Raw genomic sequence first — 24,165 nt, forward strand, 5'->3', positions numbered from 1 at the left:
GAGCTATGATGACATCACCACACTCCAGCTCAGGCGACAGAGTGAGGCTCTATCCCAGGAAAAAACCCAACTAATAGAAAACGCGTATGCGAAGAAGAAAGTTTAACACACATTTGGCTGAATCAACATTGGTTATCACTGAATAATGGTATGGTGTATAATTTTTTTCTCATAGTTTTAGATTTCAAAGTTTCTAGAAAGACCTCCTCATATAATTTATAATTATCACATAAAAAAGGATAATAAAAAGGGGGACACCCTTCGGACAGCCTCAGACAGGAGCTAGTAAGGGAGAGCGTGGCTCCTGGAACTCCTAGCTCCTGCCGAGGCCCGAACCCCAGCAGCCAGGCGAGGGACCCCGAAGCCCGGCCGCGCCCAGGCCGCTTCAGCGCTCAAAAATGGCGGCGGCCGTGCCCCGCGGCCAGAGCCGAGCGCTCCCGAGCGCTCCCGAGCGTTCCCGAAGCCCAGAGGAACTCCGGGAGCCGCGCGGGCGGAGCGGCCCCGCCCGGAGCCTGGAAGCAGTGGCGCCGGCGCGGGGGAGGGGAGGCCGGATGTGAGTGGAGCGGCCATTTCCTGTTTCTCTGCAGTTTTCTTCAGCTTTGGGTGGTGGCCGCTCCCGGGCTTCGGCTTCCAGTCCGCGGAGGGCGAGGCGGCGTGGACAGCGGCCCCGGCATCCCTCACCCAGCCGCCAGCAGCCGCGCGCCAGCTCGCTGCGCCCCGAGCCCGCCGCTTCCCGCCTCACTGCCTGGCCGCCGCCGCCGCGGCCCAGCGAGCGGCCCAGATGCAGGCCATCAAGTGTGTGGTGGTCGGAGACGGGTGAGTGCGCGGCCGGGTCCGGGCTTAGGGGTCGGGGTCGGGCCGCTGGGCGCGGGCGGCGGTCGGGCCGGGACTCGGGCCCAGGTAGGCCGGCGCGGGCCCGTGTAGGCCCCGGGCTGAGCCTCACTGCCGGGCGCGGGCTGCGGACGGGCGCCTCCACCCCACCCTACCCTCCCGGGCCCGGGCGGCGCGTGCCTGGTTCTGGCTCTCAGTGGGGGAGGGCCTCGGCGCTTGCCGGCCGGAGGGAAAAGTGAACTCCACCCTCGGCTTTCCTCCCGAGCCCGCTCCGCATCGGGCGGGACGCCGCCTGCCGCCCTCCGTTCATTGGCACGTAGATGAGGCGGGCTTGGAGATTTTTGCCTTTTTCCGAAAAGAAGTCTTTTCTCGGTTTTTGCATGAGCCCTCTTGAGAGCTGTGATGGGTAACGGCGGTCAGGTCGCTCCTGTTCGGTGAATGTTTGCACAGGCCACTTTGATGACCCTAAACTTACGACCGGGTTTCCTCGACTTGGTACTTAGCCACTTTTAGGATTCTTAAAATTACTATTTTCGCCCTTTCCGTGGAGAAACTTTTTGAGATGCTAGCTGTGAGGGGCCGGGTGTGATGAAGACTGTTCTTTTATTTGAACGTGGTGTGGTCATAAAAGAAAAAAAAAATTGTCCTGCGCCTAACGCATTAGGTATGGGATGTAGCAAGCAGAACTGGCTCCCCGTGACTCAAGGCATTTCTTTTCATTACTGTCCGTGGTGGTTTCAGGCCCTAGAGGAAGACAAGACTTGTCTTATGCAGTTTTTTTCCCCCCGTAGAAACAAGAATCTCAGTGTGATTCGAGCAGAATTGGGCGTCTCAGCGTAGCTTGTGTAGGTTAGTGTTAACGAGGAAGCTTGAAGAGTTACTACAGTTTCATCAAACTCAGAATGCAACTAACTGGTAACAATTTCAAGCTGAGTAAAGTCGAAGTAAAGTCGAAGTTCTGGCATCACTGTTAACTTTTGGTTGATATTCTTCAAACCCGTCATTAGCACTGATTTTATGCCTCTAAATGAATTTATGGATTCTCAGCTTATTTAGATAGTTCTAAGTTAGAGATTTGAAATTGTTTCTATAATTAATTCAGATGTGAGGACAATTAAACACTGATTTTTGTAAGCCACCCAGTCTGTGGCATTTCTTAGAAGTGTTAAGGATTATTAACACTTAATAATTCTATGTATATAATTAAAAATTGAAAGTTTCACTTAAGAATATGTATGCTTTTTTTAACCTTTTAAAAGAAAGCTTTGTCACTTGGGAAAAAATGCTCAATTAATTGGTTGGATGGTGAAATCAGTGAACTAGTTTACTTTTTTTTTTTTTATTTAAGTGACAGAGTCTGGCCTGGAATTTCGGGCCTCAAGCAGTCCTCCTGCCTCGGCCTCCCAAAGTGCTGGGATTACAGGCATGAGCCCCTTCTACTGTTCATTGGTTGTTTTATCGAGTCAGATACTTGTTGCATGCCTCCCATGGAATCTGGATCCTACTATTGAGTCCCCACCCCTTGACCCATCCCCAGGAGAGGTCCTTCAGGGGAAGTTAAACAAGACTAAACCAGATGCTGAGTATTAAGTGCCTGATAAGTGCCTGACCCTTTGCTTAGTGCGTAATAGGAGCCAGGTACCATTATCTTTATTGCTCTTTCTACTACTGTGAGGCTCTGTGAGGGAATATTGGGCTTAAAAAACACAGTTCCTCACCTTGAGTTTTCAGTCCACTGTTCTCATACTGTATTTGACATTGATGTTGTTGACCAGGGCTAAGTGATATTAGAAATGAAATATACCTTCACAAAAAATGTATGCTGTATTACTTTAAGGGAGTATAGGTAGCAAACATTACTTCAGTGAAAAATTTAGATACATAATTTTCTATACCAAAAATATTTTTTTGCATTGAACTGAATAAACTATATTCCTGATGATGTAGTTGGAATGTTCTTTTTTTCAAACGTTGTTAAAGCTGTAAGTATGGGTCTAAATTTTGTGGGGCGAAGAAACTATTTAATCTTGTGGAATTTCCAGCAATTGCGGAATTGCCAGCATTAAGCAGTGAGGGCAAACTGATTGAGGTTCCATAAATTTCAAGCTTTCTTATTTAAAAAATATTCTTAAGAGATATTTCTTTTCACTTCTTGCTTTGACCCTATTCCCTGGCTGTGGTGGTGTCCTTTCTGGCTATAACTCCTTCCAGCCAGCCTTCCTCCGTGCCTCTGTTTATCCAGGGCTCCTAAGGAAACACTACTCTTCCTTGTTCCTTCATCCCCAGGGAGGTAGTAGTAGTATCTTCTCAGTATTGTTCATCTTTGGGTGTCTTCCTCCTTAACTTTGCAACTTGGTAAATTACTCCTTCATTAAAATCTCTTTATTTGAACCCTCTGGGATGAATAGTTTCCTTCTGGGACCCTGACTGATAATATACCTATATAAAAGCAGTCAAAGATAATTTGCAAAGCATGTTGGAAAGCTCTAAATTAGGATCACTAGCATGTCAAAAGGGCACAAATAGGAAAATAAGATAAAAAAAGTTCTCGGAATTATGGTTAAAAGCTATGTTATAGCCATATTATAACAAGGGTCAGTTAGCCCTTATATTCTTCCAATGCATTATTTGCTATTTAGCAATTTAATTGGCATTAGGTATGCAATATGAGGTAAGATCTGATACTTTTTTATTCTAAGATAGTTCTTTAACACAGGGCCTATAACTTTGGGGGACCTTCGCCTCTAGATTTTCTTTCAGCTTTACTTAGATAAGACAGCATCTTGCATTCAAATATTTATAAACAACTATTTTTAATAGTGTTGTTTTGGCTTTGGTTGACTAGAACTGTGGTCCCCAACCCCTGAGACCCCTGAGCTCTAGCCCCCTAACCGCCACTCCAGAAAAATTGTCTTCCTTGAAACTCGGGGGGTGGGGTGGTGGGGCCTGCACAGCAGGAGGTGATTGAAGGGAAGCTTCATCTTATCTGTATTTACAGCCAGTCCTCCAACTCCGCCATCACTGTTCCCCATCCCATCCCTTGAATCGCTGCCTGAGCTCTGTGCCCCGAGTCACACTCCCCCCTCCCAAAAGAAATTGTCTTCCACGAAACCGGTCCCTGGTGCCGAAAAGGTTGGGGTCCACTGGACTAGAAGGCTGGGAGTGAATGACTTGAAGCTCCTCACATTTCACTCTATACAAAGTGGTGTCCATACTGGGCTAGCGATCTATACAGCCCGGTGTCTGACTTAGATGTTACCAGGAGTTTTTTTAGTTGAGCACAATAAATATCTTCTGCAACGTCATCCTTATAGGAACGTATACCATTTACTCTCGACTTCCGTTGAACAATGATGGCATGATGCGTGACTTTATTTAAGCTCTTAATAAGTTGTCTTTCTGTGTTTTACTCTCCAGGAATGGGTTTATTTATTACCAAGAGATAAGCAAGACATATTTTTGACCTGTTGTAAAGGTATTTGGACTTTGCACTGGCTTCCAATTTAGGTTTAGTATATGGCTCTGATCTTGATTGTTAAAATTATACATGATACTTTTTAAAAAAATTTCAAGTGATAATCCCAGTAGAAGTTTGAGGTTGGGTTAAGTGGAGGAGTATCAGGAAACCATTTTTAGAAACCTTAAATCTACCCTTTATAATGTTCTGTCTTTTGCATTAGTCATCTAACATCTTAGTACTTCCTACTTTTTCACCTCTGTATCACCAGGTAGCTCTGTCTTATAATTGTAGTCTTCCTGAAAAGAGATGTTTTTATTAGGAATCCTGCTACCATGGCAGTTTCCACATGTGATCAGAGGAGTATTTTTCCTGCAACATCTTAATATGAAAAATTTCAAACATACAGAACAGCTGAAAGAATTGTGTAGTCAACACCCATATACCTATTGCCTAGATTCTGTGATCAACATTTTGCTCTATTTGCTTTGTCATATGACTTCCCTTTATCAGAGGGAGTATTTTAAGAGGATTTAATAGAGGAGTTGATTTTTAAGGAAAATGGGGATAGTGTGCAGTTAGATATAAATTCTTGTTTTTGAACTCTGAATGTTCAGCTGACTCATATCAACTACACCAGGGTTAGACTTGATGATTCTGGAAGGGCAGTCTAGAGTAAAGCCAGCTTCAGACTTCAACTCTGTTATGGGTAACATCTTTAGCCTGAGTTTTTGGGAAACTTTGTGCACAATCTTAATTTTTTGAAGCCTCTAATGGTGATAATGGCTAGCTGGCTTTCTGTACTTTGGTTGTGATGTCATCTGTTGGTAGTAGAACATCAGAATTTTAGATTGGGTTTTGTGTTTTGTAGCACTACTCGAGTCATACATATTTCTGAACAGATTCTCCACATAGTTATATATTTGTTGAAGGCCTTCTGTTATAGAATCCCCATACTTTATTTCTCAATGTAAATTGAGGACCTTCATTCAAGGTCTTTAACTTAATAAGTATGAATATATATATATATATTTGATACATGTATTATAATTCTACTAACTTATCCTTAAAATCTGTCTACTTTTAGACAGCAGTATGTCTTCTGTATTTTGGTTTACAGTTGTCATTGTCATTAGAAGAGTCTGGTTTTTCTGTCCTAAGATCAATTTATGTTATTTTTTTTGTATTTATTTTGAGACAGGGTCTTTCTCTTTGGCTTGGACTAGAGTGCAGTGGCATCATAGCTCACTGTAACCTCAAACTCCTGTGCTCAAGTGATCCTCCTGCCTCAGCCTCCTGAGTAGCTGGGACTACAGGCATGCGTGGCCACGCCCAGCTAATTTTTCTTATTTTTTGTAGAGATGGGGTCTCAATATTGCCCATGCTGGTTTCAAACTCCTGGCCTCTGGCGATCCTCCCACCTCAGCCTCCGAAAGAGCTAGGATTACAGATGTGAGCCACTGTGCCCAGCCCAAAAGTTCTTATTTTTGAGCTTCCTGGATGCCTTACTAACGTGAGGAAATTACAAGGTTAACAGGTTGATTGATTGTATGTGCTTTTAAGTTTTGGTTTATAGATTTCAGGAAGTAACGCTAAAGTTTACCTCCAAAAATAAATAAAAAGTTCTTTTAATGGAAAAATGAAGAACGTAGTAGGAACATAAGTTATTGGCTTTAATCTTGGTTGTTTCTACAGGATAGGGCAGGGGAAGCACAGATAGGTTAAAAAAACTGAAGTGTCATGAGCTAGGGGAAAATCCAATATAGAACTGCTGTGAACTTTCTTCCAGCAGACTCATGTTCATTTTCTGGAGTCATGGCATCTTTCAAAGATTCAAAAGAAGTTGAACTGAGCAGTTAAGTATATAAAGTTGGAAACTCCAAATAGTAGCTTCCAAAAATTCTGCAGCAGCATCAATCAAGGGCTTGTGGCTATGTACCGCTTCCATTCTTCACAGGGGAAGGCCATGGACTTTGCCTAATGCTGATGTTGATTTTGGTCTCTAGTGCGGTGTTGACAAGGAATTAATAAATAACATTAATGAGAGGGAAATAATGTTTTTCTTTGATATGTTTTAAGTAAAAATTTAGTCAAAGTAAGGACATGCACTTACCCCAAAAATCAGAATTCTATAATTTAATCATGCTCTTATAATGATTGGTAATAAAATTTCGGTGAATATCAGATTATGCCAGTACCTTGAATTCCTTCATAGTTAAGCTTTTCAAAAGATGATGCCTCAGCTGAAGATGTAGTTCAGGAAAGGAAGTTTTAGCGATTTTAGCACAGCTAGTTGTATTTATAGTAATGGCTTTGTTCTCATATCTGTAGAAGAGACTTAGGAGGGGTCTTAAAAGAAGTGCTAATGACATTTTGTCATAACTGTGAAAAACCTCACAAAGGTTTATCTGCTGCTTATCTTTGACATTAAGTGGCAATAATTGTTAATGTTTTTTAATACAACCTTTGTCATTTTGGAAAAGGTCCACTTATCCTGGCCTCAGATGCCACTCTGTTCCTCAGCTACCACATCCAACCCATGGCCAAGCCATGCTTGTTCTACCTGGTGTTTAAGTAGCCCATGCAACACCCATTTGTGTTTGCTTTCCAGTCCCCCTCCTGGTCTAGACCACCATGGGTGGTTCATAAAACGCAGCAGCTTCCTTGTTTTCCTGCTTTGTGTCCTGTTGTCCTCAGGTCTCTTGCCATGCTGCAGTTGGAGGCTTCTAAAATCTGATGCTTTCTTGGCAATTTAAAACCTCCTGTGGCTTCCCAAGGAGGATCACATCCCACGCCCTTAATAGGAAGAGGTGACAACCTCTTCACATTTCCCTCTGCCACTGCCCCCTCATTTATTTAAGTTATGCTGGGATTATTTCTGTTTTGGGTCTCCTCATACACTTTTGCATTTATTCCCCTCATCCTGTCCCCACTTCTTGTGCTTCTCAACACACACTGCAGCCTCCTCTAACTGCCCCCAAGGCTAGGTTAGATCTTTTGCTGTTCATTTCCAGAGCATCCTTAGTAACGCTCTGTAACACGTATAATTATATGTAATGATTGTATTCTTCATTTTTTAATTTAATAACTGCGTACACTCAGTGAGGCCTTACTGACTGCAGTATCTTTAGCCCCTAGTACGCTTTCTGATATAGCACACAGTTAGTTGGTATGAATTGAAATTGAATTAATGCTGACAATAGTTTGGTGATGGAGTTGGTAGTTTTGCATATTTATTTTACCGAGAAAAGTGAAGCATAAGGAAGGAAGTCGAAATTTACCAAAAAGCTACAGCCAGTAAGTGATAACAGTTGGCCCTGAGTCATAAAAACAGCTTTCTGACTCCAAATCTTAGGCTCCTGCTTATACAGGTTAAAAGCTCATTATACGCTTTTAACAAAATGTATGTCTAGTGAGTCATTTCTGTTTAGAATGCCTGTAGGAGTTGGAAGTTATCTCCTGATGATGTAATGTTTGACTCTCTGAGGTCTTTGGGGTGGGGAGTTCCAACTTTTGTTAAGCTCTTAATAATGTTACCAGTGAAACAAGTATTGGCAAGACTGGATGGGCCTGTAATCTGCCCTTGTTGAGAGGTTTTCACTTTAAGCTAAGCGTGAGAGGGAAAATAGAAAAGCACTTTTTTATGGTGAATTCTAATTTATAGTATTTGAGATTGAATGACAAAATCTTAAAAATCATAACATCAGTGTATCATCATGACCTTGGCAAGCCCAATAGAGGATAGCAGGGAGAGGGCTTATTAAGGAGAAATTTGGTGAATTAACCCTCAGGATGGCAGAGACATGGGCTCTCACAGAAGCCTCTAAAGTCACCCTGTGACTGTTGTAAAATTTGGAGGCATTTATTTTTTGCTAATGGTGAGATGATCTTAATTTTTAGGTGATACTCTCTTAAAAAAAATTTCAAGTGGTTGTCAACCACCACTGTTTTCTGCTTGATTGCACACTGCTAATACTATTACCAGTCTTGTACCCATGACCAGTTGTGCTGGTGTTGCTCCTGTCTCTGGAGTATTTCTCCCTGGTTGTCTGGGAAGTTCACTCCATCATCTCTGAGCCATTATTAATTAATATGTCTGGAATAGATTATGTTGGTCTCTGCTTAAAGGCTTGTGATGATATGTGAGGATTGGGGGCTGGGGGCAGGTGGCAAATGAATACAGATGAATTAATGTGAGAACAGTTAATGTGTGGTGGTTTATCGACTAATTACTCAATATTAAGAGAACAGTCATTACTGACTGCCAGAGGGAAGGCTTTAGGAATGTGGTGGGATTTTGAGCTGTGCCGCTTAGAGGCAGCAAAATAAGTTACTTACAGAAGTAACAAAGTATAAGTTGCTGAGGAAAGGTATGTTTGTATATTAGTATTAATGAAAATACTTTTGAGGGTAGAATTTAAGTTTCTTGGATGAAAGGCTTTTGCATATGTTCACAGAAGAGACAGGTTTTAAAATGTTGTTTCTCTTGAACCTTGTACTTGCCTATTTCTTGACTATTAGTGCTAAAGTCACATACTTAAAACAGAATGTGACAGCTCCTGACTCTACGTTTCTGAATAATTGTAGTTTGTTTACTTTAAATTTCAGGATAAAAATGTGTGTGTAGTGTTAAAGGGTTACAGAAAACTGATTGTATACTTGATTTTTTTCTAGAAGTTATTTTAACAGAATAATGAAAGCTAGGATTACATTTCATGTTGACTAAGCAACCTTTTTTTCTTTCTCTCTTTAGAGCTGTAGGTAAAACTTGCCTACTGATCAGTTATACAACCAATGCATTTCCTGGAGAATATATCCCTACTGTGTAAGTATCTTCAGTTAAATTGGGAATTAACTTGCCTGTGTTATGTTTTTCAGATTCTTTTGACTCTTTGTTTTGCTCTAAAGCCATTCTTAATCCTTATATGAGCAAATACCATTAATTTTCTTATATAACGTTCACTGAAATATAATTATAAGGTATTTTGGGCTTTTAAAAAAATACTTAGTCTAATGTAAAGTTTTCTCATATGATGGAACAAACACACCTTTCCTAATTGATTTTTCAACATTTAGGAAATAAAATTAAACTAACTGTGAAGTATAGAGACTGGATAATGTTAAAACCAGTGCTGGACAAAAGGACTCCAACCAAAAGTTTGGTCGGAGATAGTCCTTGTCTAGGTAAGAGTTTCAGATAAATTTGGCTCTCTGGGAACTGGAACATGAAGCACTCCGTTCTCTAATTGGTCTTCAGTTTGGTTACATGTCACTGTGGAGTTACAGGGCTCTGGAATTGAAACCCGGGTGTGTGTGGGGCGGAGGGGTGTTTGCGAGGATGGTCTTTTGAATTACTTATTCCCTATGGGCAGCAGAACTGGGTGGAGATGGGAAAGTGCTTTTCTGATGATGAATTACCAGGGAGCCCCCTTGTAGCAGGGCCTCATAATGTACCGCACCATAACCACTGTGAGTGTTCACTGTCTGCATGCTGGAGGAGATGCCACCTCAGTTCCTACCTGTGCTCACTTCCTCGAGTACAACACCACACACTTAGGTGCTCTCTGAAGTGTTGAGCTTGTTTTTTCAATCATACTGTCCATGTTATCCTGAATTTATGGTGGAGATTTTTCTTATCCACACATGTAGATTAGAGCTTAAATAGTTAATGATTAATTATTTATTTATTTATTTTTTTTTTTGAGACAGAGTCTCACTGTGCTGCCTGGGCTAGAGTGCCGTGGCGTCATCTTAGCTCACAGCAACCTCAAACTCCTGGGCTCAAGCGATCCTCCTGCCTCAGCCTCCCAAGCAGCTGGGACTACAGGCATGCGCCACCATGCCCGGCTAATTTTTTCTATATATTTTTAGTTGTCCGATTAATTTCTTTCTATTTTTAGTAGAGACGGGGTCTCGCTCTTGCTCAGGCTGGTTTCGAACTCCTGAGTTCAAACAATCTGCCCGCCTCGGCCTCCCAGAGAGCTAGGATTACAGGCGTGAGCCACCACGCCCGGCCCAATGATTAATTATTTTGAAGTACTATAACTGATTTAACCACTGGTCATTTAGAATTTATCTTTGGTATAGTGTGAGACAAGGACCTGATTTCTCCCCACCCCCCATAGGGGAAAAAGTCAAAATATCATTTACTGAATATCTATCCCTTTCTCATGGTTGCACAGTTAGAACATTCATCAGACCTTTTCTTTGTGAAAGCCAGTTTGGTCATTAAATTCTATCACATTGGAACCTTACTCAAGACCTTGACTCTGCTATCACAATGTAGTAAGACTCCCTGAAGTTTTAGTATAAGGAATATATAAAAATAAATTCTTGACTTTTATCGTAAAGGCTGATGTATCCTCAGTTTTGTTTGCCCTGGTTTGAATTACAGGGCCAGGTTTTGTTTTGTTTTTTTAAATGAACTACTTTGATACCAGTAACTATTTTTAAGGTCAGCTTTATTTTCCTACTGTCAGACTGTATGCTTTTCTGGGCTGCCTTTTCCTATAGTTAACTAATTTATGAGTAGCAACTTCAAATTAATTTGAACATTTGTATAATTGGGTACACTCACTTTGAAAACATTATGGGGTGGCTTCTCAAACCAGGTGTGTTTTGTGTTACCACCCTACATTCAGGTGTAGGGTGGAAACACTTTGGAGTGTAGCTCTGTGGTCACCTGCCTTGCTGAAAATGAGTAATGTATGTACGTGAAAAACCCAACAAGTGGGATTTGAAAGAGGGGCTAATTTTACACTTTATTTCTTCCTGGGAAGAAAAAAATCTTAACTTTCTACTTCTTAAAGGTTTTTTATTGCTGATAGTAATTTGTTTCACTTAAATAGCTTGTCCTTTGTTTCTCAGACACATGTCTTTCTTAAGTTGTGGGTTTGGTTTGTTTCCCGTATACTCTAGGGCCACCCCCTTTTCCCTCCAGGCTTCTCCTCCTCATGCTCAGGGGGCATTTGCTGGTGTGTGATCCTCCCAGGGCCATTCCAGGTCTTCTCCTCAGCACACCTCCTCTGGCATGCTGGCTAGGACAGTGACTTAGGTCCCATATTTGTGACTGACCACTTTTATTCTATTCTACAGCTTTGACAATTATTCTGCCAATGTTATGGTAGATGGAAAACCGGTGAATCTGGGCTTATGGGATACGGCTGGACAAGAAGATTATGACAGATTACGCCCCCTGTCCTATCCACAAACAGTAAGGATTGCAACTGATTTCTAATGTGTCTTTTAGAGTATACAGTTCTCGAATGTTTAATTAATGATCTCACTACAGAATTTCTTATAGTGCTATCATTTGGATATATCATGTAATAGCAAGTGAGGTTAAATTGGTTCGTTCAGTAGTAAATATCCCTTAGATGCAAGCCAGAGTTTTTATTTTTTGAGCATCACCAGTTATTCTGATGCTGTGCATTTTACATTCTTCCTTTTAGTTTTAGGACAATCATATGAAGGGGGTAGAGTTTTTTTGTTGTTGTTGTTTTTGCAAACCAGTTTTTAACAGCAGTTAGTTTGAAGATGGTTTGCTTTGTGACAATTTTGTGCCACAGAATCAAATTAAGCAATTAAGATTAAGGTTCTTTAAACCAAGTTAGTAGCTAATCTTGTTTAATAATTACATTTCTTCCATAAAATACATAGTTTCTATGGCTTTAGTACCTAATTCTGTTCAGTGTAGGTTAAGGTTTCAGTTTTATAAAATGTGTCCACTGTATCCAATCGGAAGAAAACTTTTAGTTTTGCTTCTGTATCAGACAATTAAATGATTTCTTTACCAGAGCTTATTAGAGCAGGACCTGGCAAAGACAGTGTTGTGGTTAGAAGCCACTTTTCTTTAAATAAGCAGTTGTCTTACATGTGTGTCATTTGCTTATCTTGTTAATATTCTTTATTTTTCAAAGTGTTGTCTTGGAGACAGAATGATTAACTAGTTGAAGCAAAACTTAAGTGAGCAGGAGAGGCAACAGAGTAGATTCCTTGGGTTCAAATCCTGATCTCTCACTAGCTGTGTGACCTTAGGCAGGTTTCTTCATCTCTCTAGTCCTTACCTGTTTCCTCATAGGACTGGATGAGTTAATACATGTACTGCACATACATCAGTCCCTGGCACGCCACAGACATTCAGTGTTAGCTGCTGTTAGGATTCATCCTCGTTCTTATTTATGTGTATTGATCAGTCTAGAGAACTCAGCAGTTCCACCTTTTCCCAAATGAGTGGAAGTTACTGTGGGTGCTCTGAGCAAGCCTGGGTTGGCCGGCGCGGGGGCAGGGTCATGGTTAAGTTCAGGGTCAGAGTCAGAGACACAGCCTAGAGAAAGGCAGGCTTTGAGTCCTGATAGATGGGGCAGCCTTTGATTGGTTTAACCATTACTTTCTTTTAGGAGGTAGTATGGATGGAAATAACTAATTAATTCTAGTCTACCAGAATCTTGTGTTTTGTTTTTTTATGAACTTCTTGTTTAGTAGTGGTAGTTTTAAACTTTTGAATACACTTTTTTCCCTGCAGCCATCACTGTCTTATATGTTTATTTCTGCTGAAAGTCTCTTTCAGCTGTAGATTTTTTGTAAATTATCTTTTAGCTGAATTCTAGTTAACAGTGCTAAATAATGACCAAAAATATAAAATGGGAAGTTTGAATTGGGTGATTTCTCAGTAACCTACAGCTAAAAATTAACTATGATTAAGTATTAAAAATTAACCCATAATCACCAAATGATTCAAATTCTTTAATATCTTAGGAAACTATTCTATACCTGGTAGGTATTTAATAATTCTAGATTTTAAGTGGGTTTGGAAACATTAATTGGTAGAGTGGAGTCTCCAACACACTGGATACATGTGGAAGGGTGTGGTGTCACTTCTGAGAAATGAGAGCCACCCTGATGTGACTCAAGGGTACAGAGTAGGGTGAGGCCTTTTTCTCTAAGGGAGTCACTCATAGTAAGTCAAAGGTGACATGGCAAGAGTCCTACTTTGTGCGCTGAGGAACACATAGATAAGTAAGGTGGACTCTCCTCCATCTTAACTAACTGAATAAAGCTGTAGTGTGTGAGGCCTGAAATCAAAGTGGGTGTTGTCTTTATGGGGCTAGGACTTAAAGTTTTATGTCTTATATGTGTAAAACAGTGCACTGTTTTCCTATAAAATATTTGAGTAGCAAGAAGGGAGTAATACATGATGCTAGTCCTCATGCAGCTCACAGAAAATTCCCATAAACCAATCACTGTGTAAGACACCCTGTACCAGCAGGGGGTTGGGAGGTACCCAACTAGCAGTTGAAGACATGCCTGCTTGGATTCTGTTGGAAAAAAGGAAATTATCTTGGCTACTAAGGGGCAGGCCCTGAATACTCAAATACTGGTGGTGCCTGGAAAGTCTAGTCCTTTGAGCCACATTGTCCTAAGAGGAGCGGGCTCTGGGAGTTACAGGCTGGCCCCTTGGTCTCCTCTTGAAAAGGGGAACCTCTAAACTGTATGCTGAGTGGAACGTGGTCTCTGGCTGTTGGCTTTTTGGTCTGCAGCCAGTTCATGTGGCTCATCCAAGACTGGGCTTAGCCCCACACCTGAAGGACCAGTTAGGAGATTTCTTTTCTAGGGCATCCTACAAAGAGATGTTACATTTCCTGTGGTCATTTAATGTTGGCATCCTCCTCCTTTGTTGGGTAGCTCTGTGTAGCTAAGTTAAATCTATTTAAACCATTCATTTCTACTTAGTTCTCCAAAAGATGGTCAGCAAGTATTTTCAGTTGAAATTGCCCTATTTTTCCAAATTAATCTGTAAATAAGTTATCTTTATTTTCCCTTAAAAATATTTTGTAAGTTCTGCATACTCATCTTCATTTGGCATGCACAGAATCCTGGTAGGATCAGTGTAATATGCCCAGGTCCCCTGTACTTGCCTACTTGTGCCAGAATTAGTGGTGTATGTGGGAGCATTAGTAACAAGCCAGCATCACAAGGCCTGAGCCCCGTGTGTGTCCCAAGACCCAGGCTGCACACCACCCACTATGGTGCTAGGGGCCTCTGTGTTCCAGTCAGCCAGGACCCCTGTGTGTCGTGTGTCAGGCCAGTCTTTCCATTTTCTCTGTGTGCTCTGACTTGAGAAAGGTTTTAAAGTACCAGGCTAGAACCCTGTGACAGGAGATACAAAAGAAAAACTAAACTGTTTAGCTTGGCAATTTTGAGTTTCCAAAGTCCTCAAAATTGTGAGGTTGACCATTACAAGTGTCAATGTCCTCTAGCCAAAGATCATTAGGAACACACCGGTAGTTAAGATTGGGTTTGTTACTCTTTGCCATGAGGAAGACAGACTCCTGGGCGCTATGGGGTAAGATTCAGGCTTGTGTTGGGGGTGGGGCTCAAAAGAGCACAGGGGTTTGCTCTGGACTGGGCGCTGTCAGTGAGCTGGGTGATTCTGTAATCTCATCTAGAAGGTGGGAGAGTAAAGCAAGGCTAAAACTGATTGGTTTAAAAAACAGTAGTCCCTCACTTCTGTTGCCTGGGTGTGGGGTATGTTCGGTGATTCTGTAGTTTGCATAATGACCTTAGATTTGTCATAGACAAGGTTGTGAAGCGGTCTTTTTTTTTTTTTTTTCATTCCAAGCTTTTAGACAATGAAGTGGTCTTTTGTTTATTTACTTCTGGTCTCATGTCAGCATGGTCACACAGTGACCTTGTCTGATGTCAGTGTTCTGGGAGATTGTTCTGTTCGACAGGAGCACCTTCACCATGGCAAAGCTGTGAGCACCGGGCCAGTTCTCAGATGTCGGGGCAGCTTTTCTCTTTTTTCTAATCTTATTTTCGTAGCAGCTCCACACTGAGGACACATGTCCAGCTTCTTTCAGTTCTGTCTTTTTTTTTTTTTTTTTTTTGCCATGTTTATATATCTGCTACTTTTCCCTGTGCATAGAAATATTTAAAAATATTTCAAGCCTGAAAGTAAAATCCAGGTGGAAAGCATTTGGAAGAGAATAAAATGAAAGAAAGAGAAGCAGTACTGCTTTTGGAGTAGTGAGATTTCAGCCATCTAAGACGTCTGCCCAGTCTCAGTCCACTGAAAGCAGACTCTCCTGGTGGGTGGTGCCGCTGACAGGCGGAGGAGGCGGCAGGAAGAACTGCTCCGCTGACTTCTGACCAGCGAGGAGGAAGTGGTTTGTGATGCAGGCATGGTGGGAGTCTGGTGTAGTAAGAAAGAGGAAAGTCACATTTGAGTTGACTGGAAACAGGCCAGTGACCAGAGACAGCGTGTGGCTCTAACACACCCGAAGAACCTGTGAGGAAAGAAAAGGAGAGAGACCCTTAATGAGACACAGGTGGTGCTCTCTGAGGCACTCCAAGTGTTACAAGGACAGAGAAGAAATAGAGACTCCCAGCCAGGGTCGGCCTGCGTAACCTCCACGTGCTGAGGCGTTAGGGAAGCAAGGGTCAGAAGGAATTAATGCTACAAAGTAAGTACCAGAAGCACCAGACGTGTTTTCTGAAAGCTATGTTTAGGCTGGGGAAGAAAAAGGAACAAGGAAGGAACAGGCAGATGGCGTAATGCTAACGTAGGAAGGAAAATGGAACTGCTCGGCTCATGTTGTGCCTGTTTCTTCTCCATCAAAAAGATGTTCTTAAAAATCAGGGTACAACAAATTTGATTAGAGGATATTTTGAAGCTGTATTTTTGTGACTGATCCCAGTGAGCCTCTGTATCACAATAAAGATTTGGCACCATATCAAGTCCTTGGGAGGACAAATCTTCAAAAATAGCCTATAGATTAAACCAAGATAGCTATGGAAACTAATACGCTCTTTGAATTGTAAATCAGAGATGCTTCAATGAGATGAAATTAGAATAATTCTCTTGTCCTTTTCGTAAAAGAATTCTGGGGTTCTGTGTTGGAAGAGCAAGTCTGTCAATTTTTATTATAAGAAACGAAAATGTGAAAAGGTTGTCTCTTCTAAAACTTGTCACTGAGGGGTGGCCTCATCCAAATCTACAAAGGGGCCAGGAATTGAGGGTCTTAGTGTCATCTGCAAAGGCACCGGGAATTGAAGGTCTTAGTGTCAGCGACACTGTTCATTTGGGTAATGCAATTCTGTAAATTCAAACCACACTCCCAGAACGAGGGGGAAGATAGGAACAAAATTTCTGCATAGGAAGGCTGGGTACAGTGGCTCATGCCTGTAATCCTAGCAGTCTGGAAAGCCAAGGTGGGAGGATCACTTTAGGTCAGGAGTTCAAGACCAGCCTGAGCAAGAGCGAGACCCTGTCTCTACAGAAAATAGAAAAATTAACTGGACATGGTGGCAAATGCCTGTAGTCCCAGCGACTAGGGACGCTGAGGCAGGAGGATTGCTGGAGCCCAGGACTTTAAGGTCACAGTAGGCTATGATGATGCCACTGCACTCTAGCCAGAGTGACAGAGTGAGACTCCATTTAAAAAAAAAGAAAAGAAAAATTTCTGCACAGGAGACTTTCAGTTTTCAGGCAGCATTAAAACTGTCAGCACTCAGACCTGGTTGTGTCCTGGAAGTGTCTTTTGTCTGGTGGGCATGTTTTACAGACAGGTGACTTCCCTGTTTGCTGTGGCTTCCTTCAGCAGGGCCTGTGTCTGATAACTTGGACGGAGCTCTTTGAAAGATGTGCCTGTTGGCTAATGGATGCCAGCGACAGCACGCGAGCATGCCTTGTGTTAACAGACGCTTCTAAACATCCCCAGCTTCGTGGGCATGTTGTCAGCTCTGGTGTGTGCTGCCACAGTAGAAGGAGCACCTTTATTGCATCCCCAGTATTTGCCTGACTTCTGTTTTCACCCTTGTTAAACTACCCAGGGAGATACCCTCTTTTGGCCAGGTTTCACGGAGTGTTCTGGTGGCACTTGTCATCAAAGTTATGTTAGATTATTATATGCTTTTGGATCCCTTGGGAGGGTTGAGACAAAATTCTGATATAAGAATCAATAACAGGTTATATTGATTTTTATTTTCCTGAGTTTGTACTAAATTCAAACCAAGTTCTCATGCATTACTAGGTTGGAGAAACGTATGGTAAGGATATAACCTCCAGGGGGAAAGACAAGCCGATTGCCGTATGTAAAACTTTCAATCGACTTCAGTTTCAAGCTTTATCTTTTCTCTCATTTCACTTAGTTTTCCTAGGATATCTTAGCCTCAAGTTCCTTGAGTGTTTTACATTTAATTCATTCAAGGTTGGGGTTTCGCTTGATGGAATAAGCTTTCATTAGAGCGTGCTGGTTGATCTACCAGCTTGATTGAAAGCAGTTTGAACTGCAGTCTTCCCTCCTCCCAAGTGAAAGGAGGGCTGAGTGAGAGGGTCTCTCTCCTGGCTGGTTGGAGATGGGATGTACTGAGTCAGTGCTGAGCCAGACAGGACTAACCTTGCTCAGGGCCTTCTTTTTCTGCTTTGGTGTTCTGTGTGGTGGGGCTGTCTGGGGCTGCCCTGGTGAGCTAACCTGTCCGTGCTTTGAGATGGTTTGCTGGGATGCTGTGGTGATTCTTGTACAAGCTTGTGCATGCGCCAGCATTTTTAAATGTCATTTATAAAAAGCTATTGTGTGGGATGTTTCTTTCCCTTTCAGGTACAAGATATCGGCTGGATGGTTTAAAGTGTTAGCTTGGGAATTGTGTGCATTTCACAAAGTAACATAATTGCCTTTTTCCATGAAAATGTTTTATAAACCTAGCATTTTAGAAACTCCTGGGCATTTCTTTTATACAGGTAAATATTTGAATTTGACTTTATACACAATACGGAATGGAAGGAGAAACTCAGATATTTTACATTTAGCAGAAATTCTCTCCACACATATATTCTGCACCTCATTTTCTTTGCATCTCTACTTTAGCTACAACTGCCCTGGGTACAAGTTTGCCAGAGGGCCTGGTTGTGTTTGAGAAGCTGTGACAGTGTGAGGGTGGTTATCAGCCAAGAAGATGCCACTTACACATTAACCCATCCTCCCTCTCTGAGGGAAGGGCTCATGTAGCAAATATTTGAGTCCCTACTTTGTGCCAGGGACTGTGATGAGCAGTTTCTAAAGAAGCAGTTAAATTAGAACCCAGTGACAACCTTAAAATGTTTGTACTTGACATGCCAGTGGCGAGCTTGATTGAAAAGCACACCATTTGTAGATACTGTTTTTAAAATGGACTCTGCTTTTGGGAAACAGACCTAATTTTATGGAAATATTGCAATGGTACCTTCATACTTGATTTTGTCTGTTTCAGTAATTAGGTTCCCAGTGGCGAGTTGGGAGTGAAGGAAAAGAGGCCTCCCAGGGTCTGGTTTGATACCTCTCTGGCCTTTGAATAGCTTCCAGCATATTCTCCTTCCACTTCACCCTTTCTAACAGTAACTGGTTGCTTGATGTGCTGATTCTGGTCTGGGAGCTGCCTGACACTGAAGGGGTGAATCCAGGGAGCTTTTGACATGAGCTGCTGGTGCCTTGTAGACACGCTCCGTGTCTGGTGACTCATTCCCAACAGCATTTAGAAAGCAAAGTGCATTCATCATTTTAAGATCGTTTTCTAAATGTCTCCTGTGTTTCCTTTTTATAGGATGTATTCTTAATTTGCTTTTCCCTTGTGAGTCCTGCATCATTTGAAAATGTCCGAGCAAAGGTAAGTGGGGATTTTGAAGAATATGTACTGTTATGTAATGTCACTCTTAGGAGGAAATATTTAAAAATACCATTACTGCTAAGAATTATTTAAATTGGTTTAAGTAATTTTACTACTTAGGCACATAATCAGTTTTTAAGTATATGACTTAAATACATAGATTTCTAAGGTTTCAGGTTCTGATTCAGAAGTTTCATGCTCCTCCTTAAAATAATGAAGCACTTTGGAGTTGGTCTAATAAAAATAATGACCATTTCTTTCCACTCCAGCATCTTTGACAAATTTCTTAGTGAAAATTACAGACCCTTTAGGTGTGGTGATCAGGGATGTTTTCAGTGGGGATTATGGTGGCAGAGCTGACACCTCAGTCTGGGTAGTTGTTTATTCTCATCCTTGAATAGATGGTGAATTTTCTGAGATGACCCTAAAAACTTAACTTGTTTTACCCAAAACAAAGCGATTTGCTTTTGGGGGCCCTTCCTTCCTGCTATTACTTGATAGGTAGAGCCTTTCCTGTAGGATCCTTAATCTGTGGGGGAGGGTCCTGGCTGGCTAATCAAACACTTCAGATATTCCTTATGGTTCTTTAAGGTTTGAATCGAAGGTGTGAACTGCATGAAGGCTCTGTAGGGAAGGCATTGACTGCAGTTGGGTGGCTGACACACTGGGACACCCATTGCATGTAATTTAGGTGAAGGAAGTTTATAAGGGAGAGTGTTATAACCTTTGTTCCTTTTTTCGCATCTAGTGGTATCCTGAAGTGCGACACCATTGTCCCAACACTCCCATCATCCTTGTGGGAACCAAACTTGATCTTAGGGATGATAAAGACACGATTGAGAAACTAAAGGAGAAGAAGCTGACTCCCATCACCTATCCGCAGGGTTTAGCCATGGCTAAAGAGATCGGTAGGAAATCCTGCCATTTTCATGCTTTGCACATCTTTTACTTTAGTGACAGAGTGGAGTCCAACCTGGGAAAGTAAAGTATGTTTTTCCTACTCAGGGTCTCGCTTATGTTTGGGGAACCCACTAAGCAAGGCCCTTCTGGGTCTTAATGTTAGCACTGGAAGGTGGAGGCAGGGTTAGGAGTTGGCTCTGCTGTGCTGTGCTGTGCTGGCAGGAGGTGCTAGGTTCCAGGGGGCTGCCTCTTACCATTATTCTGATCAGAAGAGGGACATTTGGAGTGTACAATGCCATGTGGCCATGTTTCTTGTAGGTGCTGTAAAATACCTGGAGTGCTCGGCTCTCACACAGCGAGGCCTCAAGACAGTGTTTGACGAAGCTATCCGAGCAGTTCTCTGCCCACCACCTGTCAAGAAGAGGAAGAGAAAATGCCTGCTGTTGTAAATGTCCGAGCCCCTAGTTCTTGGTCCTATCCCTTGGAACCTTTGTACGCTTTGCTCAAAAAACATTGGAGCCTTTGCACTCAATGCCAAGTTTTTGTTACAGATTAATTTTTCCATAAAACCATTTTGAACCAATCAGTAATTTTAAAGTTTTGTTTGTTCTAAATGTAAGAGTTCAGATTCACATTCTATTAAAATTTAGCCCTAAAATGACAAGCCTTCTTAAAGCCTTATTTTTCAAAAGCCCCTGTTCTTGTTCAGATTAAGAGTTGCCAAAATACCTTCTGAACTAAGTTGCATTGTTGTGCTATGAACACTAAGCACTAAACTGTTTAAAGACCTTTGTCTTTAAGAAGACTGTAGCTTCTGAAGTTAGGAGATGCAGACACTTTCTAAGTAGTTTTCAGATATGTAAAGCATATCAGCCTCTTTAATGAATCGTTGCCATTTAATGCATCAATAATTTATCTGCCCATGTTCATTACATAACATTGTACTGTATATCATAATGGAATGAGTATAACAACTCAGCTCTTTGGATCAGTCTTTTGGATTTCATAGTGAATTTTTTAAAAAAATTAGTTGATCAGCTTTTGCTGAGATTTTGAACAGAACTCTTATTCATGTGTTTCCTCTAATGAAGTATTCTGCTCTTAGTCATGGGTGCGCTGGGGTGGAATGTGTGAAACACTTAATGTGATCAAAGGATGAAGACAGTATTTTGACAAAATATGAAGTGGAGATTAATTTACACTACATTGTACAAGGAATAATCAAACTGAATAAAAGTATCACGGGTACAAATTTTAAAAGGTTAATTTCTTTTAAATGCAGATGATGAAGAAAGGTCGGTATTATCAGTAAGTGTTTTCTTAAGCTTTTCCTTTCTCTTACACCTGCCATCTCTCCCAAAATTGGGCATTTAATTCATCTTTGAACTGGTCATTCCCTTAGTTGCTAACTTAGTGTTTTTCTATAGAACCCCTTTTTAATGAGCAATATGCCTCCTTGTATTATAAAATCTTTCTGATAATGCATTAGTTTTTTTGTAGATTAGTAAAAGTGCTTTCCTGTTTTCATGTTACTTTATTCAGAGCTAATAAGTGCTTTCCTTAGTTTTCTAGTAACTAGGTGTAAAAATCATGTGTTGCAGCTTCACAGTTTTAAAAATATTTTAGATATTCTTAAACTATGAACCTTCCTAACGTCACTGTCTCGCCAGATTACCAACACTGTCACTTGACTGAGACTGCCCCTCTTTACCTCACCCACACGGACACATGCTTCCTGTCATTGCTTTGCCTAATAATGTTCCTTGGGTCTGTGAGGTTCTGTAAACTGTGCTAGTGCTAACAATGTTCTGTACAACTTAACTCACTGGCAAGAATACAACGTTGGACCTTTCAACCACTAGAACAAAATTTTTTAAATTGACAGTTGCAGAATTGTGGAGTGTTTTTACATTGATCTTTTGCTAATGCAATTAGCAGTATGTTTTGCATGTATGACTTAATAAATCCTTGAATCACATGACTGGTAATACTTGAATTTTTGAGACTTGATGAACAAGCTCTTGGTGTGTTTGCCTCACTTTAAAATCCTGGGTTATTGGAGACATTCATTGCCAATGCATGTTTTCACACAGGAGGGACAGAAGGAGTGCCACCTCCAGGGAAGAAGGTGGGCGAGTCCACAGTTAAACAATACAGCAGGATGGGAGGTGACGCGTTCAGGTGTGGATCTGTCAAGTGGTGGTGAGATGCTCACATGGAGATAGGCACACTGGGGCTTGTGCAAGTACATCTTGGCCTAAGGCTTGGGGCTGAAGATGCACGTGTTGGGAGCCCCGCACAGCAGGGCAAGGTGGAGGCTGGATGGACTGTACAACCTTAAGGTCCTTTCCAGATCCTGAACTTGAACAAGGTTTATGGTAAAATTAGTTTTATAAATATTCCTTTTTATTGAAGATTGTTTTATTTTTCCAAAGATAATGCAGTTTAAAAAAAATCAAACAGTTATAAAGGTTAGAAAAACAGCAGTCTTCTCCCTTTATACTTTCTCTAAAGACGAGACTTTAACACTTTCAGTTCATTTATCTAATTTTTGATAACTTATCTCCACGTCTAAATTATTTACTTTTCTTGCTAGTTGAATCTTTCAGGTTAAACATTACTGTTGATATTTCCACTGTGGAAGATGTTTGGCTTTCCTGCACTGTACCCTTCCCCCTGCAAACACACCTTTCCCATTCCCCTAGTGTGATGATTTTGGTGGGCTCTTACCATTTAGTGTTGCACGATTGTTACTAAACTACTCATAGCCACGCCATGTAGTAACAGAACTCTGCCTTTTCTGCACAACTTTCGATTTCCTTTGAGTAATTAATGCTTAATTTGCTTAGTTTTCTGTGTACTTAATAATTCAACCGTGAATTTCTTTTATCTAAATTTCTCAAGATGCTCAAATATATTTTGTATTTTATTGATTTTCATTTTCCTAAAGTCTCAGAATCATCTGAACTTTACCTCTCTTAAGTGTTGACCTTCATTTCCTATAGCCTAAGTGTGTTTTTTGATTTACTTTATCCTGATGAGTAGCTTCTCCAAGAGCTTCCTGAGAAAGGGTGTGTGGAAGTATATAAAGTCACATGCTGCATGATGTTTTGGGCAACAGACCATGTTATATGACAGTGGTCCCATGAGACTGTAATACCGTATTTTTGCTGTACCTTTTCTATGTATAGATACACAAATATTTTAAGATTGTGTTGTGGTTGCCTACAGTATTCAGTATAGTAACATGCTGAACAGGTTTGTAGCCTGGGAACAGTAGGCCGTACCAGGTAAGCCCAGGGTGTGTAGTCGGCTTTATCATCTAGGTTTGTATGAATATGTTCTATGGTGTTTGCACAATGATGAAATTGCCTAATGCATTTCTCAGAAGGTGTCCCCATTGTTAAGCAACACATGACTGTATTTTTGAGCCCCCTTGCGTCCTTGTGTCTTTGAAAATAACTGTTCTGTGATGCTTCTGGCTGAGACTAAAATTCTAGGTTGGTGATACCTTCCTTTCAGGTTTTTCCATTTTACCTAGAAGAAGGAAAGAGACAGGATCTGACTACCTTGCCTAGGCTTGACTTGAAATTCTGGGCTCAAGCAATCCTACCTCAGCCTCCAAAGTAGCTAGGACTAGAGGTGTGTGCCACCACACCTGGCTGCCCTTCAGATTTGTGAAGGCAGTTCTCCCGTTACTTTCTTAGCCATTTCCATTGGAGTGTATTTTTTCTTATTTATGTGTCTTGTGAGATTTCCCTTTTGTCTTCCACATCCTAGGGTTTACTTTTATGCTCTGTACTTGGTGGGCTCTCTTCATCTAGAAACTAATCTTTCAATTTTCTCTTCTTTCTGGAACTCTTATTCCGATATTGGACCTCCTGGAATGGTCTCAGCCTTTCCTTTTCCTGGTTTGTCTTTCTGAGTTTTGATTTCATCTCTCATACTTTTAAGTCTCAGGTGTTCTTTTTCACTCTCTAAATATCCACGTTGAGCCTCCTGGGTTGGTTTTGTGATTGCAGCACTTTTTCTGTGTCCTAAGCCATTGCTGGGGTTGTCTGGAGCTTCTGCCCGCATCATGTTTCTTTTGGCCTCCTTCCTTGAGTGTCTGGCAGTCCTTGGCTGATGCTTAAAGGTTGAGAGTGGAAATAGCACAGCAGGAGGGTCACAGTGCAGCACGTCAGATCTCCTACCTGTCACTAGGTAAGTGCAGGAATTGTGTTTAGAAATGAAATTTGTAGCAGCTGGATGTTGCCACGGCATTTCAGTTGTGAGGTTTTTTAATGAGGCCCTTTTCAGATTTTCCAAAGCTCTACGGTGACGTGGCTGCCACA

The 24,165-nt window shown here is 41.5% G+C and overlaps 1 protein-coding gene across 2 annotated transcripts; it reads left to right on the plus strand.

Annotated features, from left to right (window-relative positions):
- Positions 1-482: 482 nt before the first annotated feature.
- Positions 483-21,807, plus strand: RAC1 (ras-related C3 botulinum toxin substrate 1 (rho family, small GTP binding protein Rac1)). 2 transcript variants are annotated; one of them, XM_012638986.1, is made up of 7 exons: positions 483-816; positions 9,042-9,113; positions 11,384-11,501; positions 17,323-17,379; positions 18,869-18,931; positions 19,680-19,839; positions 20,150-21,807. In XM_012638986.1, exons 1-7 carry the CDS (start codon positions 782-784, stop codon positions 20,278-20,280), a joined length of 636 nt encoding a protein of 211 aa, XP_012494440.1. In that variant the 5' UTR covers positions 483-781; the 3' UTR covers positions 20,281-21,807. The 2 variants fall into 2 exon arrangements, with proteins under 2 accessions (XP_012494440.1, XP_012494439.1); XM_012638985.1 differs by lacking the exon at positions 17,323-17,379.
- Positions 21,808-24,165: the final 2,358 nt, after the last annotated feature.

The sequence above is a fragment of the Propithecus coquereli genome, unplaced genomic scaffold (genome assembly GCF_000956105.1).
Source record: "Propithecus coquereli isolate 6110/MARCELLA unplaced genomic scaffold, Pcoq_1.0 Scaffold137, whole genome shotgun sequence".
NCBI classification, from domain to species: Eukaryota; Metazoa; Chordata; class Mammalia; order Primates; family Indriidae; genus Propithecus; species Propithecus coquereli.

Coding starts and splice junctions, on each gene's coding strand:
- RAC1 (XM_012638986.1), top strand. CDS start 782: ATGCAGGCCATCAAGTGTGTGGTGGTCGGAGACGG. Junction 817..9,041: donor TGTGTGGTGGTCGGAGACGG/GTGAGTGCGCGG, acceptor TTCTCTCTTTAG/AGCTGTAGGTAAAACTTGCC. Junction 19,840..20,149: donor AGCCATGGCTAAAGAGATCG/GTAGGAAATCCT, acceptor TGTTTCTTGTAG/GTGCTGTAAAATACCTGGAG.